This window comes from Mytilus californianus, unplaced genomic scaffold, assembly GCF_021869535.1.
Source record: "Mytilus californianus isolate M0D057914Y unplaced genomic scaffold, xbMytCali1.0.p SCAF_15, whole genome shotgun sequence".
NCBI classification, from domain to species: Eukaryota; Metazoa; Mollusca; class Bivalvia; order Mytilida; family Mytilidae; genus Mytilus; species Mytilus californianus.
In genome coordinates this window covers 6468985-6485961 of record NW_026262637.1, presented here as the reverse complement: position 1 = coordinate 6485961, position 16977 = coordinate 6468985, and the positions used below count along the sequence as shown (strand labels likewise).

Sequence of the window (16977 nt, the reverse complement as noted above, 5' to 3'; positions counted from 1 at the left end):
ATACTTTGACCTATAATTGTTTACTTTTTACACACTGTGACTTGGATGGAGAGTTGTCTCATTGGCACTCATACCACATCTTCTTATTTCTATTAAACCTCTGAACAAGTAGCCTAAGTGTTTGATCATCTAGAAACCTGTACAAGAACTAGCCTGGACTATGACTTTCAGAGAGTACAAAGCAATCTATGTTGTTATTATTTGAAAGTTGAAATTGAGGCTTATTAAAAATGTTAATCAAAGTACTGAAGTACTGAACATCGGATGACCGCAAGTTCTGGTGAATGGTCACAAGCACCTGTCTCAGAAAAAAAAATCACATCTCTATACCTGAAAGTTAGGTTAGGGTACATAGATATATTTTTTCTGAGACAAGTTTGTTTGTGAATGATGAATAAATGACAAGAGAATTCAACCTCACCATAATAACTATTATATTGTAGTGATATAATCATTTGTTATCAGTATACTCAGTTATCAGTTTGTTGTTATATATTATATTCATATTTGCATTACAGTTATATATAATTTTCACCCATTTGTATATCATTCTTTTCTACTATTCTAATGATAGTGCAGTGCAAGTGCATGGTGGACATATAATCCATTTTTCAAATAGATTTGAGTAGGCATTCATATTTTCCCGCGTTTGTTACACAACGTTCTTGAGATATTCTTACGCATGTGTTAACAGAAATTTTCGTTATTCTTGATTTGTTATTGATATATATATTTCTCACGACAAAACATTTTCATATCATTTATCTATGTCCTTAAAAATTGTTTTCATGAATATTTATTGATAAAATTAATATATAACAAGCGATAAGGAGTGTTATTTTGTACACGATAATATCCCCGTAATTATACTGTTATCAGTCAAAAACAAATGTCACATGGGTAGAAATGTCTGTGGCAACAATACACCGGAATGCCCTCACGGTCATCCGATGTAAAAAACACAATATTTTTTGTGTTTGACAAGTTAATACTTACTTAAATTATATATAATTATATCTTAGTATGTCTTGCATATATCCAATGAAATTTCAACTACACAAAATTTAGTAAAATATTTCCAGGAATAAATTTCACAATAAATTTAGTTGTAAGAGGTCACATTTTATCCATTTATGTATTATTTTATTTTAACATAAGAATTAAAATAATATTAAATATATCCACAGACATATCATACAACAGAAGATGTAATCCCAATGTTTAAGGATCTAAGGTATTAACTCAGTAATTAACATACAAACTTCCTGTTGTATGTGATGTGAAACAGATTAACTTGTACTTGTAAATATACATATTATTGACAAATGCATTGTTAAAAAAACTTTTTAAACAATAAATTTCCCTACAAATTTTGACAACTTGTTCAACTTTCAATCAAGGTAAAATATTTTTGACATATACAATTTTATTACTTTTAAATAGAAAATTTCAAAGGGCTAAATCAAAGTACAAAGTGACAACTTTACTTTTTACATATTCATTAGCATATAAATAACTGCAACTTAATTATGGTTACGAACAAAGTCATATCATTGATGCTTCAAGTAAAACCAGGAAGTAAATTGTAGTGTTACTGATGGTCTCAACTTACCATAATTACTTTACACAGGTATATTTATTCCTCTCTCATTTAATCATAAGGAAGATGAAAATTATCAAAAGCTTAAAAAGTGAAGGTCACTGGTTTTAATCATTAATCATCCCCTATAAATAATTATACTTTTTCTATTTCGATTGTCTTTAAAATATAACAATAACGGGATGTACATGTTCAAGTAGGGGAAATAAAAGAGAAACGAATTAGCTCACTGTTTAAACAAACTGTGAAAACTTGCACTAAAGCGAAGGAGAATTTAACTCCTCCCCCTTTTACAGTGGGTGTGAGAGAGTAGACATTAACACTTCAGATTTTTCAACTTGTCCATGCTGCTGTGTAAATTCTTTTTTTATTTCACATAACTTGCAACTGTAATTCCCATTGATTTTTAAAGGAAAAAAAAAATTTTGTTCAATATCTTTACAAAAAAAAGTTTAAATATTGAGCATGTTGAGTGGAAATTGGTAGGCTGTTTTCTATGGACAGGTTTCAATACCTACTAGTTTTCCTCCTTAGGATTAACAAAATAATTAGTACTGTTAGATTTTCATCTACAACTTCCCTAAGTTTTTTTATTTTTCTAAAATCAAATTGATTGTGTGCAGGTTCCTGGTAACATTGTAATAATTGAACATGTTGAGTTTCCAATTTTGATATGGCAACTCGTTCAAAACCCTATGATTCAGAATATCAACTTAAACAATAGAAAAAAAAAATAAGTTACTTTAAAATTGTTATAAAGTTGAATTAAGTTTATTTTGTTAGTACATTATGTGATTTTTTCAATTTTTGCAAAAGGTGTAAAGGTTACAGAGACTAACCTATATATAGAACAAATATGAAGTATAAATTGTAAATGTCTACAAGTAAAATAATTAGTCAAGATAGAAGTTAAATTTGATTTGGTTAAGATAAAAGAGAAATTTGAAAGACAGTTTTACATTTGAAACATTTCTCACTTAATACACTGTTAAAATTTTAAATGCATATTGATTTTTTATTTATATCAATGATAAAAATATTTCCCTAACTGAATCTGCTTTTTTTAAAAATCAAACAACTAAAGAATGAAAGGCCATTTATTCTAATTATTGTCACAAATATTTCCCTTTTATATTGATTTCATTTCCAAAACTTAATCTTTAAATGTTTAACTAACTTCTGACTGTTTGAAAGTTACTAGTCTAGATAATGACCATATAAAGCTGTTCAAATTAACATTAATTTCCTTAATTTCTTTCATAATGTTTATTATGAAAGAAATTATTTCTTTACACATAAATAGGACCCCTGTAACAGGAACAAGTCCATTCACAAAGATATATAGTTCTAAAATTAGTATTTTTTTTGCAAAAATAACTAGAGGCTCTAAAGAGCCTCACTCACAGTGTCGCTCACCTTGGTCTATGTTTTACACTCTGCGACATTGTAGACAAGTAATTCATGACAAAAACCTCTTTTTTGTTGGTATTTTTTACCAGTAAGGAGTTTACTCAATACTGACTATTATAGTTTTCAAGATAATAGGTAAAACACAAAAAATTGGTAAAAATCGTCATTAAAGAGCAATAAATCTAATAAGGAACCCACGATATTAGCCATGTTGAATTATTTGTACTCTCAGGTCAAAAGTTTTTCACTTATCCCAAATTCCCCTATTATATTTCCTAAAAAAACACACTTTTATTTAAAACTTGTCAAAAACTTATTTGATGTTCGATTTTGATGAAAATGATAATGTTAAACTAACAGATGTGTACAGTTTTTATATTACCTTATGAAATATTTTTATATGTCATTACTGAGAAATCATTATTTGTATATAAATATTGAAATTAAGTGTCTTTTTTTCCTTCATAGCCATATGATTTTTTAGTACAAAAATTCATGTTTGTCTTTAAAAAGTGATTCCCTATTCCCTTAAAATAAAAAAAATCATTCAATTTGGACAAGAAATATTTTCAGTAGAATTTTTTTTAAAAATTTTATATGAAATAATAGGGAAATTCCGATAGATGAAACACTTATGACCTAAGACTGTAGATCTGGTCTTCCTAATTAGTTTTGCTTTTAAAAGTTTCTATTTATCTATAATTATAGCTTTGAAGATATTAGGCAAAAACGCAAAAAAAATGATAATATTGGTCATTTAAGGGCAATAACTCCAAAATGAGTCGACTGACAATTTCAGCCATTACACTTTATATTAGTAGACCTTGATTTGCTGATCATTTTTGCTGTATTAAGTTTCTCTGTATCTATTATAGTTTTCAAGATAATAGACAAAACTTGTATTTTACCCCAAGGTTCTATTTTCCTGCTATGTTAGTTTGCAGGCAGGGTCATTGGCCACATTTTCTAAACTATATACCCCAATGACCATTGTGGCCAATAGTTTCAGAATAGAACAGGGGACAATGGAGGACGATGACAGACGACAGAAGCCAAGTGATGGGAAGAGCTGGGCAAGGTGAGCTATAAATAAAAATATCCAACTATGCTCATAGAAATTCTTATGAAATTGCAAATTTGAATAACACCTAATGAAGATTATTGCAACACTTGTCCTGCTTACTTACATCCTTATCATGAATCAATATGTTTAAAGGTACAGATCCCTTTCATTCCAAGTTTCATCATCTTATGTCTTAGGGGCCTCGGTGGCCGAGTGGTCTAAGTAGTCAAACTACTGATTTACTAGCCAGTCAACACTGTGGTTGTGAGTTCGAATCCTGCACGAGGCAGCTGCACTCGACTCCAATCTTAATTGATTAGGATTGTCAGTTTTCCTACCGAAGGTCGTGGTTCTCTCCGGGCACTCCAGCTTCCTCCACCAACTAGAGGCTCTCAAGAGCCTGTGTCGCTCACCTGATTCTACTTTGGTTTTGGAAATCATGTAAAAATAGATTAAAATCATAACAGATACCCTTATAATGATTGAGGCCAAATTTGGTTTTATATTGGCCCCGTAATTTAATAAAAAATCCTGGTGCCCATCTTGAACAGTAAATCGGCAACAAAGTAGCAACACCATCAGCACCTCATAAGGAACATTTATGCCATGTTTGGTTTCATTCCATTCAGTGGTTCTCTAGAAGAAAACATTTGTATGTATTTCCCATAGGGTCCTATGTTAAACTTACTACCCCTGCTGGCAGCCATCTTGGATGACAAATCAGCTACAAAGTAACAACACTTGGTCAGCACATCAAATGAAACTTTCATACTATGTTTGGTTTCAATCCATTAAGCGGTTTTCCAGAAGAAGACATTTGTTATATTTCCCATAGGGTCCTTTGTTAAACTAAGTCCCCCGTTGGCAGCCATCTTGGTTTGATGAATTTGCTACAAAGTTACAACACTTGATCAGCACCTCATAAGGAACATTCATCCCATGTTTGGTTTCATTCCATTCAGTGGTTCTTCAAAAGAAGACTTTTGTATGTATTTCACATAGGGTCCTTTGTTAAACTAAGTTCCCCGCTGGCAGCCATCTTTGATGATTGATTGACTAAAAAGTAACAACACTTGGTCAGCACTTCATAAGGAACATTCATGCCATGTTTGGTTTCATTCTATTTAGTGGTTCTATAAAAGAAAACATTGTATGTATTTCCCATAGGGTCCTTTGTTAAACTAAGTCCCCCTGCTGGCAGCCATCTTAGATGATTGATCGCCTACAAAGTTACAACACTTGGTCAGCACCTCATAAGGAACGTTCATGCTATGTTTTATTTCATTCCATTTAGTGGTTCTCTAAAAGAAGACATTTGTATGTATTTCCCATAGGGTCCTATGTTAAACTCAGTCTCTCTCTGGTGGCCATCTTGGATGATGGATCGGCTTCAAAGTAACAACACTTGGTCAGCATCTCATAAGGAATATTCATGCAATGTTTGGTTTTGTTCCATTCAGTGGTTCTCTAGAAGAAGTTCAAAATGTAAAAAGTGAACGACGAAGACGGACAAGGATGAAGGACGGATGCCAAAAGATGAGAAAAGCTCGCTTGGCCTTTTAGGCTAGGTGAGCTAATAAAACTGACCGCCATGAAATAGCACTATAGTGTTGAAAGTGGCATTAAACACCAATCAATCAATCAATCAATATTTTGTCTGTTGCGACTAACTTACCCTATCTACTGCAGTGACTGAGTCTAACTTCCTGATCTTGACCAGCTGTGGTTCATTTTTATGTTTATGTTCATGAGCCAAGGTTGTTCTAGTGTTCCAATGTCGATCATAATCAACAAAGGTAGCATCTAAATCTTTAGGAGCTGATTTTGGCAATGATGACTGTTGCTTTTTTATACTGCTACTCAAATGGTTGATGTCTTCATTGTTTTGTTTTCTCACATCCCTTTCTTCATCAATATCGTGGACACCTGCGATATTTTTGTCTCTTTCAGAATTTTCCTTCCTAACGTGTTCTGTTTGAAAATTATCGCTACCAGAAATCTCTTTTTTGTCATGTTCTTTGCGAGACTGAGAAATTTTTTTGACTTCCTCCTGAATTTTTTGATCTAATTCAGTATTCTGTGTTTGTTTTCTACTGTCTGATAAACTATTTTCTTCACAGGTTTTCTCTTCTTTTTCTTCATTATCACAATGTTTTAAAATGCCCTTTATTGCTTGAGTTGCCTCCTCCCCACTCTTGTCCTCTGAATGTGTCACAGAACTGACCTCTTTATCACAACCATCATCATTTACCAAATTATCAAAGTCAGCCTCGTTTTCATTCTCATCATCAATTGTGTCATTTTCATTGGCTGATGTTGTCAATGTTGAGATTTTAGCAGTTAGTTCTGTCAGAGTTTCCTGTGATGATGTCATTGAAAAATCGTTATTCCATTGTTCGTCAAGACTATCCATGGAGTCGCTGACCACACACCTGGGTGGAGTCTGAAAATGTGATGGTACCTCAAGTAAGGCTACTGTCTTTTTCAAGTTTTGAAGTGTTCTTGTGTTATCAGCTTTCGAGGTGTCAGACTTGACACCATATTCCATGGACTGAGGAACAGATTTTGTCTGCTTGAAATCCTGTCTTTTCTGTTGGGCTGTCACTTTGTTCTTATCTCCAAACTTTGAAAAGCCGTTTTCATCACCTAAAATTATAAGATATATTTTTTTACTGATATATTCTAGAAGTTTATTCACAAGGCATCTGTTAAATAACAGACCCGTTAACTTAAAGACATGTAAACAATAGACCTGTTAATTTAACAGAGATGTCAATGAGTATGTCTGTTAATGGGGCAAAAACTAAGATTTTATCATAAAATCTAAGAAAAATAGGAAACAGGAAAAATGTAACTTGGATTTACTGATAACAAACATGATTCTAATATGGAAACTGACAAAATTTTATGACAAAAAAAAATACTATTGTGAATCAACAACAGAAATTTTATCATGATCTCCATAAACAGGAACCAGGAAAATGTAATATGAATTATTTAGTTTTTTTTGTCAATATTTTCCAAAATATATACTGAATAAGTTTAAATATTTAAAATCTCTAATGACAAACTACATTGTACGTCAATATTTATTATATAAATCTTAGTCAAAGGCTTCCTTTTAAAAAAAAAAATCATTTAAAAATTGAAAAGTAAATAAAATGTATATTATCATGATTATGATACTGTTGAAACCTCTGTTGCCAAGACTTTTTAAATGTATGGATGAAACTTAAATTTTATATAGCAACGATAGCTATGTATAAACTGTTTCAGAGCCTGAAAAGTAGCATGAGGAAAAGATTGTTGATATAAACAAAGTCAAGTTATTGAAACTGTATAAGCTTTGATATTACATTGATGTAGATTATAGTTGGTAGATTCTGATACAAGTGGTGGCATAATCTGGCCACTGTCAGATCATGAATGTGTATGTATATAAAAATACATCCAACTTTAAGCTTTTGACTTGGGCCAGACACATTAAGAATGTGCTGGGGCTTAACATGTTTCTGAGAGATAAACTTTCCTCAAACCTGAGACAGGACTATTATAGCACAACATAAACAAAACATAATAAAGCACAACCAACTTTTCAAAATTTTAAAGGGAGCTTTCTTCCCTCAACCATGTGTTACTGTTGACAGATGGATGGAAGCTGACTATTTTTTTCAATTTTGGCAAATTTTTGGGGTCGTTTTGAGAGGGGAACAAACAATATTCAAATTCAAGCCTGGTTAAAATGACTTCAATCTTATTTTAAAAATCAATGATTTATCATATAGAGATGCATTAATTATCGTACCAAACTCATCTATGTTCTGATACCTCCTCCATCCCTTCCCTCAGGTTTCTCCATACCTGGAACTGGATCTTATATTTTTTTTGAGGGATGTGTAAAACCCCAACCCTTTTCCTACCCCCAGATTCTTGCATACCTGGCACTAATTCCAATTCTGAGGGATGTGTATCACCTTAACCCCTTCCCTCTGATGTCTGCATACCTGGCACTGGTTCTAGTCCTTTCTTAAGAGTAAATATGCACCCCTCAAACCATCCCCTACCCCTCTGATTACTGCATAACTGGCACTGGTTCTAGTTCTATCTGAGGGATATGCATCCCTAAACCCCTCCCCTACCCCCAGATTACTGCATACCTGGCACTGGTGCTAATTCTATATGAGGGGTATGCACCCCCTCCCCCCTCCCCAAGATTACTGCATACCTGGAACTGGTGCTAATTATATATGAGGGGTATGCACCCCCTCCCCCTTACCAAGATTACTGCATACCTGGCACTGGTTCTAATTCTATCTAAAGGATATACACCTCCTGAACCCCTCCCCTACCCCCCAGATTACTGGCACTGGTTCTAGTTCTATCTGAGGGATATGCACCCCTCAACCCTGTAGTGGCCATATATAAATATAATAGCTGTTCAAGTCAACCATTTACTAACATCTAATTTCGACTTCCGCCCAAGCCAAGGTCACTAACGTACTGACATCGACAAATGAAAGTACAATAAAAGAGAAACATAGTTCGCGCTATTTTCACGACAAACCCCTCCTCTACCCCTACCCCCCAGAATACTGCATACCCCTGGCACTGGTATTAATTCAATCTGAGGGATATGCACCCCCTCAACCCCTCCTCTACCCCCAAGATTACTGCAAACCCCTGGCACTGGTTCTAATTCTGTCTGAGGGATATGTACCCTATCAACCCCCTCCCCTACCCCCCAGATTACTGCATACCCCTGGCACTGGTTCTAATTCTATCTGAGGGATATGTACCCCATCAACCCCTCCTCTACCCCCGATTACTGCATACCTGGCACTGGTTCTAATTTTATCTGAAGGAAATGCACCTCCTCCCCTACCCCCAGATTACTGCATACCCCTGGCACCGGTTTTAATTCCATCTGAGGGATATGTACCCCATCAACCTCTTCCCTACCCCCAGATTACTGCATACCTGGCACTGTTTCTAATTCTATTTGAGGGATATGTAACCCATCAACCCCTTCCCTACTCCCAGATTACTGCATACCTGGCACTGTTTCTAATTCTATTTGAGGGATATCTGATGCAGTAATAGTAAATGACTTCGGTCTGGTCGGTGTATCTGGGTCCTCTATAATCAGGAGTGTTCTACTGAGTGTTGGAGAACCACCGCTGACTGTGGCACGTCGATGTTGTGTGTTAGTTACAACAGGAAGTGTGTACTGTGGAGATTCCGATCCACTACGGAATACGTCGTTATCTGTATCGTTACCATCATCAGTTATATCGTTTATATCCTCTTTGTCATCAGAAGCATTCTCATTCTCATCTCTAAAATAAAACACAAATCTTTAAAATTATACTCATCAACATATACCAATTGTTTATTCAGCAATACAAACAAGTACACATGAGGCATAAACCTTCTGACTACTTAAATATAAGTTAACAGTCAATTCAGTCAAAATTGTATATTATATTATAATAGTATGTATCAGGTTTGTTCATTTTTTTTTTCTTACTATTTTGAAACTTTTTATGTTTAGTATTCAGACTTTGTATCCACCATGGAAGTTGACATTAGGCAAAGTCCCATTGAAGATCAAGAGGGTTCAAGGGGTTGGAGTGTTTGCTTCTTTGGAATTTTTTTTTTAATCCAAAATTAGACTGGAACCCCTTTTCCATGTAAAAAACTTCTCTTTTTAAATTTCTTGATATGTGCTGGTGTATAAAGTCTCTACTATATGCCAAAACTTTCTTATCGTTAATTTTTTCTATATTTTATTGGTACCCTTTATTTACCATACATTTGTACTTTTCTAAAAATTTACACTTCATATTTCACCCCTCTCCTTATTTTGTCCATTAAATTAGGGAAAGGAAAAAATCATACACATTGACAACAGTATCAATTGTTGAAATGATCTCATTGAGAACATTGACACTTAAACTTACAACTCTTGTTACACCTGAGAAAAGATAAATAATACAATATTCTACTATTCAATATAACAATAACAAACCTACCTTGTACAGAAAGATAAAATGCAACAACAATATATCTGTTTAAAAATATTTCACCCACACCAGATATCAATTAAATCACTTATATAATCTATATAACTTATCTCACATATAGGTGACACAGGTACAAAATATGTACTTCTCTTTTTATCACTATAAATATTACTTTTAAAAAAGATAATGCATTGACCTGGAAAAAATTTCTCCTCAATTTGTTAAAGATACATAAAAATTGTCAAGGTTTTTTCACACCAGCTATGATCAGTAACTATTTCATCAATATTATCAATGGCACAGGTACTGAAGCAGTCCATTGAGATAGAACAACACAAAATATGTATCAACTAATAAAATAGCGTTTACCTTTAGTTTAAATCTTCTGATTTAAGTGTTGAATACCTTACAACATATTATAATTTTATACACATACCATCGTAAACAAAAATACAGATACATGGATGGATGGACATAAAATGATGCTATCAATCAAAATCAATTTCTCATTGAATGCACATGAGCCATAACTTTGCACATTCCAATTTAAATTTGAATATTGTTTGTGCATGAGCCTCAAACAACAGTAAACAACTTACAATCTATTTATATAAGGAAAAAACGATGTAGAGTATACACTAACGTTTCAGTAACACAATGACCAAAATACCCATAGATTACTTATTTATGTCATTGTTACATTCATTGAGCCTTTTTTTGTAACCTACTTTTAACAAAAAATTTAACCTGATACGGCACTGATGCATCTATCAAAAAACCTAATGCCCCCTACTATCATAATCAGACATAAACATTTTAATGTATCTTCAGCATCATCATGTTAATAATTTATTCTGCAAAAATAGAATAAAACAGAACTAAAAACCATAATTTTGTCTTGAAAAGTGGGTCGACAGACAGGCTGATTTCTGTGTATGCCCTTTCCTAACTTTGACTGCAGTACATATGTACATGGTTATAATAACAGGCAATACTTATCGACAACTTGAGAAGGGATGAAATTTAGAACTGGCAATACCTGTTGGTTGCTATTCAAATAGGAAAATTGGGACAAACTGGGCATGGTTTTTGAAGTTCTCATACTTGGTTCAACATTCATTTTATCGCCTAACACTATCAAATTATCTTTTCTGTCTTAAATTACTGACAAAATCCCCCCCCCTCTTTTCCCCCTGCAATAACAGGACACCCCTATCTGCACATGAAAGACATCCTCACTATAACTGTAAGTTGCAGAGTCTCCAATTTAACAAGTAATTTGCGCAATATCTTAATTAAATAAAATAAATATTAGTTTAAACCAATGAACGCGACAAATACTTAATCTATTTATCAAGTATCAAATTACTAGTGTAAGACAAATATTTTTTAACTAGGAAGTCTGCATCTCAACCAAAGTTTTATCCCAATCATATAAATCATATGACAGGCAGCGTAACTTCCCTATCTCTCAAATATGTAATGCTATATTTGCACAGCTATTGGGATATTACTATTGGGATATTAGTATTACAGTATAAATATTCTATTTACATAATATACTTCACATTATTAACTCTGTTTGGTAAAAACAATATTACATTTTTGTACTACATCAGTTTTATCAGTTTTTCTAATAACAATAAAATACAAAGTAAGGTACATGTATGCCATCATTCTATCTGCATGAGCATCAAATTGAATTAACACTGTCAGTTTACACAGAAAAAATGTTCATTTATTCAACTATATTTGATAAGGGGCATACATTTTTACACCTACTCTTCCAAGAAACAGAACTCCTATATAAATAATTTACCAAAGCTGATATTCAATCTTAAGGATGTTCGCTCCTCTGGGTTTTTGAATTTTTGTCAGATGTTCGGGTTCCTCTGGTTTTACCCATGTAGTGCCATTAAAACAAATTGCCCATTAACCCCTACTTTTCTTTCCATAATTGGGGCCTCGGTGGCCGAGTGGTCTAAGTAGTTACTACTGTAATCACTAGCCAGTCAACACTGAGACTCCAATCTTAATTGACTAGGATTGTCAGTTTTCCTATCGAAGGTCTGTGGTTTTCTCCAGGTACTCCAGCTTCCTCCACCAATAAAAACTGGCCGCCACGAAATAGCCCAAAAGCGGTGCTTAAAAGTGGCGTTAAAACACCAAAAATCAAATCAAATCAAATCTTTCCATAATTTGATTACATATAGTTTAAAATGGCATCTTTGAAAATCTTATAAAATCCTTGTTATTTTTTCATCATTTTTGAAAGAAAAAAGGTGCCAATGTTAAATGTATGGAAAATCTAGAGAGAATTATTTCCCGCCAAATTTTCAATGGCTTATATCTCGAAAACAAGCACACGTACCCTTCATTTTTTTCTGCTTTTTTTAGTTTCTTTTTTTATATACTATCAACTTATATCAGTCTTTAAAAAGCTTGATATTTTGAAACAGAGTAGCAAACATCCTTAATTGCAATGTTTACAATGCAGTTTTGACTGTAATTTATATTTTCAAAGGGGCATAACTCTTTTAAAAACAGTTGGTAAGCACTGATTTTTTCCAATTTAGTTGAGAAATTGTTGAAATAAACCTTTGATATAAATCTCATAAAAAGTTGGCAAAATTATATGTGTGAGAGCCTGTGCAAGACTAGTTGGATGGACTGAGGGACAGATGCACAAACATTCCAAGTGACATAATTCCTTCAAAACCATTTGATTGGCATAGATTTTTGAACATATCCATGACATAACTGATACAGTATAAACATAAACCTTGGATATAAATTTCTTTTTTTTTGTTTAAAAATCAGGCAAGATCTGATTGATGGATACACAGACAGATGCCACTTTTTATACTTTGCAGTTGGGACAACAAACATTTGTCATGTTCTTTTTCCCACTCTGAAAAATATGAGAGCTTTAAAAATTGAAAATTTGAACTTCCTGTGTGTTCAAGGGAGATGAGATATTTTGGTGCTCTAACGCGAGTGCACCCAAATTGTACCTATTTGGACAGTATTTTCACCCACGTTTATTTATGATCCAGACAAAAGTTTCCATTCTGGGTTTATTTTGTAGATGTATCCTTATTTACTATATAGTTCCACCAATTTAATTTTGAACCCATATTGAATCATAGAAAAATGGGTTTGAACTGACCTCCAAACAATCCATGATTATGTAATGAGGAGTACCCTAATTGCATCCATGTTTAAAATTAACATCCTTAAAAATGGAATAAGAGATGGTTTGTTTTATTTCTTCAAATATTTATGGTTGAACATGTGCATGATGTGGAAGAGTTGTTTTAGTCTGTAGTATGACTTCAATCTCTCTATTCCATTTTCTACAACTGGGGATTCATTTATTTTCGAGGCTACCAATTTTCGAGGTTTGAGGAAAACTTGTATTTTCATGGGTATTTCATTTTGTTGTTTTGCCAAAATTTGCATACAATCCTTTAGAAAATTTGTAACATTTCAATTCTTTTTTTACCTTTACCCACAACATCCACGAAAATTGGTATCCCATGAATAATAATGAATCCCCAGTAGTTCTATTTACACAACACATCAACTAACATGCTCCTTTTATCCAGCTATTAATTGTACAACAGGAAGATTAATGAAAAAGAATTTTTACAAAATACCAGTGTCAAATAAAATACTGACACTTTTAAATAACAGCAGCCGTGTTGTATGCAAGGATCATTTTAAGGACAATTTCTTTGAAAGAAATGCTATCACCCAATCATTGAAATTTAAACTGGATTCATAATTGTAAGCAATTAGTCAGATTTAATTTTTTCCATTTTAACTTATTTTCTTGCTAGAAAAGCATATGTAAACAAATAAAAGAACAGATCTAGAGTTCCAATGTCGCACATATGTTATCTGTCCAAAGTTCATCAAAACTTTTTATAAATTTTTCAAAGAAATGTTGAGCTGCTGAATAAATATGAAGTCATTCTGTTCAGTAATTTCTGAAAAAATTAAGGTGTGTATAGTACGCAGGTTTTTACCCTGGGAATGATTTCTGGAAAGGGGGGTGCGTATAATGTATGGCTACAATATTCATTAGACTTTTTTCAGGCCGAAGTCAAACCAAGAAACCAGGTGGTCAGGAGGAAAATATTTTCATAGCATGAATATTTTCATAGCATAAATTTGATTTTTATTTGTTTTACATGTATATTTGTACCTTTTTGTATCTGATTTGTAATGTTATATGCAAATAAAAATCATTTAAATGCTTTAGTAGTTGTTTTTTTGTGTTTTCTTGTGTTCTCCGTTGCCACCCTGAAGTTGCATTTGATCATGTCCAAATCAGAGATGAAGGATTCTGTCAATGACCAAATTATTGTAGATGTTTCCCCGAATTTATTACTTACTTTGTATATGTGTTCTAACAAAGAATACAGAAGGTAAATGTATGAAAACTGAAAACACGCCTGTTTGATGATAGCGACCGCCATTCTTTTTTTTAATTTCGTAGTATCAGGTGATCACATGTCATGTGACTTTTCTTTAACATTGTAAAGTTAAATAAAGTGATGATTTCAAACACCTTTTTACTTTGTAATATTTAAAAAAAAAACTTCATACAAATCATAATTGCAGACATGTCAATGCCATTTTAAACTGTACATATTTGATTAAGGAACAAAATTGATCTGTCTGTTTTGTTTTGACAATGATTAGACTTCCTAATTGATATTCAATAAGGGTGTGATAATCCGGATTAAACGATTCAATGAGTACCAACAAACAATAAATAAAATTAGCAGGGATTAATATTTATTTCAGCACTACTCTATCAACATGAATATTACAATTAATGTATTTATTGTGTAGTTAAGAATATTTGTAATGATTCCATATTCCGTACAAGATTCACCGACTGCGATTTGCATTTAAACAACTTCCTGATTTAACTCTTCCTGTTGTTCTCAATCAAACACATCCTTGGAAACAATAAAGAATCAAACATCGTTTATACTAAATTATTTATTCTGCAACAATATTTTCATTATCCTGTATTCAACCAGGACTGGAGTTCAAATTGTCTCTGAAAAACATCACTTTTCAAAGGACCCATTTTACCTAGTTTCAAGTTGGGATTTTTCCAGAAAGTCCCTGCGTGTTAAGCACAAGAAGAAACTATTTTTCTCAAGCTTCAAGGGCGAAAAAGTGGGTGCGTACTATGGATGAGACCTTTTTATACACACCAAAAGACGGTATCAGACAGATTTAAAAAGTGATCACATTTTAGAACTTACCACTGTCAAGCTGCAGGTCAAATTTGAAGTCATTATGTTTAATTGTTTCTTAGAACATGCGACACAAATATTTGTTGACTAAACAGACAGTCAGTCGAATTGACATACATGCAGTCAGGGGTACTACTTGTACAAGTAATTTTTTTATTTACTTGAAGAAGTAAATACTAATATACTTATATAAGTAAATTTGTTGGATACTTATACAAGTGTATTTTACTTACTTGTATAGGTAAATTATTTTTTGGCCTAATTATGTCCCTTAGACATTCAGATTTTTTTTACTTATACAAGTAAAAAAGTCATCCCATCTTCTTTTCTTAAATTCTTAGAACTTCTTTGTTCTAACAGAATTTTGAATTGTCTGTCCTTTGCAAATGTCTTTACTAATCATTTAAGTGTAATTTCATGGACAATGAAAATCTCATTTGTCTGTTATCTTCAGAACACTGCTCATTTACAAGCCCCCAAGGAGCAATTTTTGAAGGCCTTGCGCAAATAATTAAGATCTTTGCGCAATCAGTTTCTTTGTTGAATTAATGAGATGAAACATTGAACTCTTATCAAAAATTATGAGCTAACCAGAGAAAAATTGTTAAAGGCATGATTTTACATCTTAAAACTTGAGAATTTTTGTAGGATTGTAAAAAAAAATTCACTTATACAAGTAAATTTTTAAGAAAATTAAGGGGAGATTATTCAAACATTATAATTAACTTATATAAGTATATTTTATTTGCTTCTTCAAGTAAATAAAGATTACTTGTACAAGTAGTACCCCTGACTGACATGGTGATTGCATGATAGCCAAACTTTAAATTGAGGGTATAATAATTGCAATATAGCCCAACTATTAGAGTGGAGGTGTGCAATGTGGTCTTTTGTTAAACTGTGTTGAGGTTCAAAATTAAAATAGGAATGTTAATTAGAATGGAAGCACTAGTATTGACCTTGCACACTCATGGTAGAACAAATCAAAATAGAAAAGGATAATATTTCATGATCATTGCACACAAATTGTTGTACACAGACTGAGAATGTCAAATGAATATTCATTGCAAGTCATTTACCAAAGCAGTGATTAGTATCACTTCTAGACCCTTTATTCTTTGTGTAAACTCATGACGGGGGAATCTATAACAGTGAACATTTAATGCTTCTTGCTCACAAATAACTAAGACAAAGCAAGAAAAAGAATGGACATTTAATGCACCTTGAAAAGTCATCATGTTCAGTGTAAGGCAAAAAAACTTTACCAAAGTGCTGGACATTGTAAACATATAAAACTGATAACTCACCCTACGACTGACAACAGGTTACTACCAGGGTTGACAAATTCCTGTAGAGATGGTCGTGGATTCTTTGGTTCTCCTTCGCGAGATCTACGTTTCTTCAGAGATTTAGGTAGAGTAGAGATCTGTTGGGCATGGTGTTTGTTCATCTGTTTACGCTTGTTGGGTACTTGGCCATATGGGTTTATATGGTGAGGCCGTTTTTTTAGTAACAAGGTTACCTCTTTGGGTTTTTCTTTCAGAATGTTGACAAGTGACTTCAACTGCCATCCAACCTAATGAGGTTTCAAAGTATTGGAAA

The 16977-nt window shown here is 32.9% G+C and overlaps 1 protein-coding gene across 4 annotated transcripts in view; it reads right to left on the bottom strand.

The window, feature by feature from the left end:
* The window catches only part of LOC127725276 (CNK3/IPCEF1 fusion protein-like), an 83549-nt gene that overhangs the window by 47451 nt on the left and 19121 nt on the right, over positions 1-16977 (bottom strand). For all 4 annotated transcript variants that reach the window (XM_052232148.1, XM_052232149.1, XM_052232151.1 and 1 more), the window contains exons 8-10: positions 16683-16951; positions 9126-9409; positions 5749-6719 (exon numbers count right to left, since the gene is read on the bottom strand). In XM_052232148.1, coding sequence (XP_052088108.1) covers positions 5749-6719; positions 9126-9409; positions 16683-16951 — 1524 coding nt within the window. The remainder of the gene's footprint in view (positions 1-5748; positions 6720-9125; positions 9410-16682; positions 16952-16977) is intronic.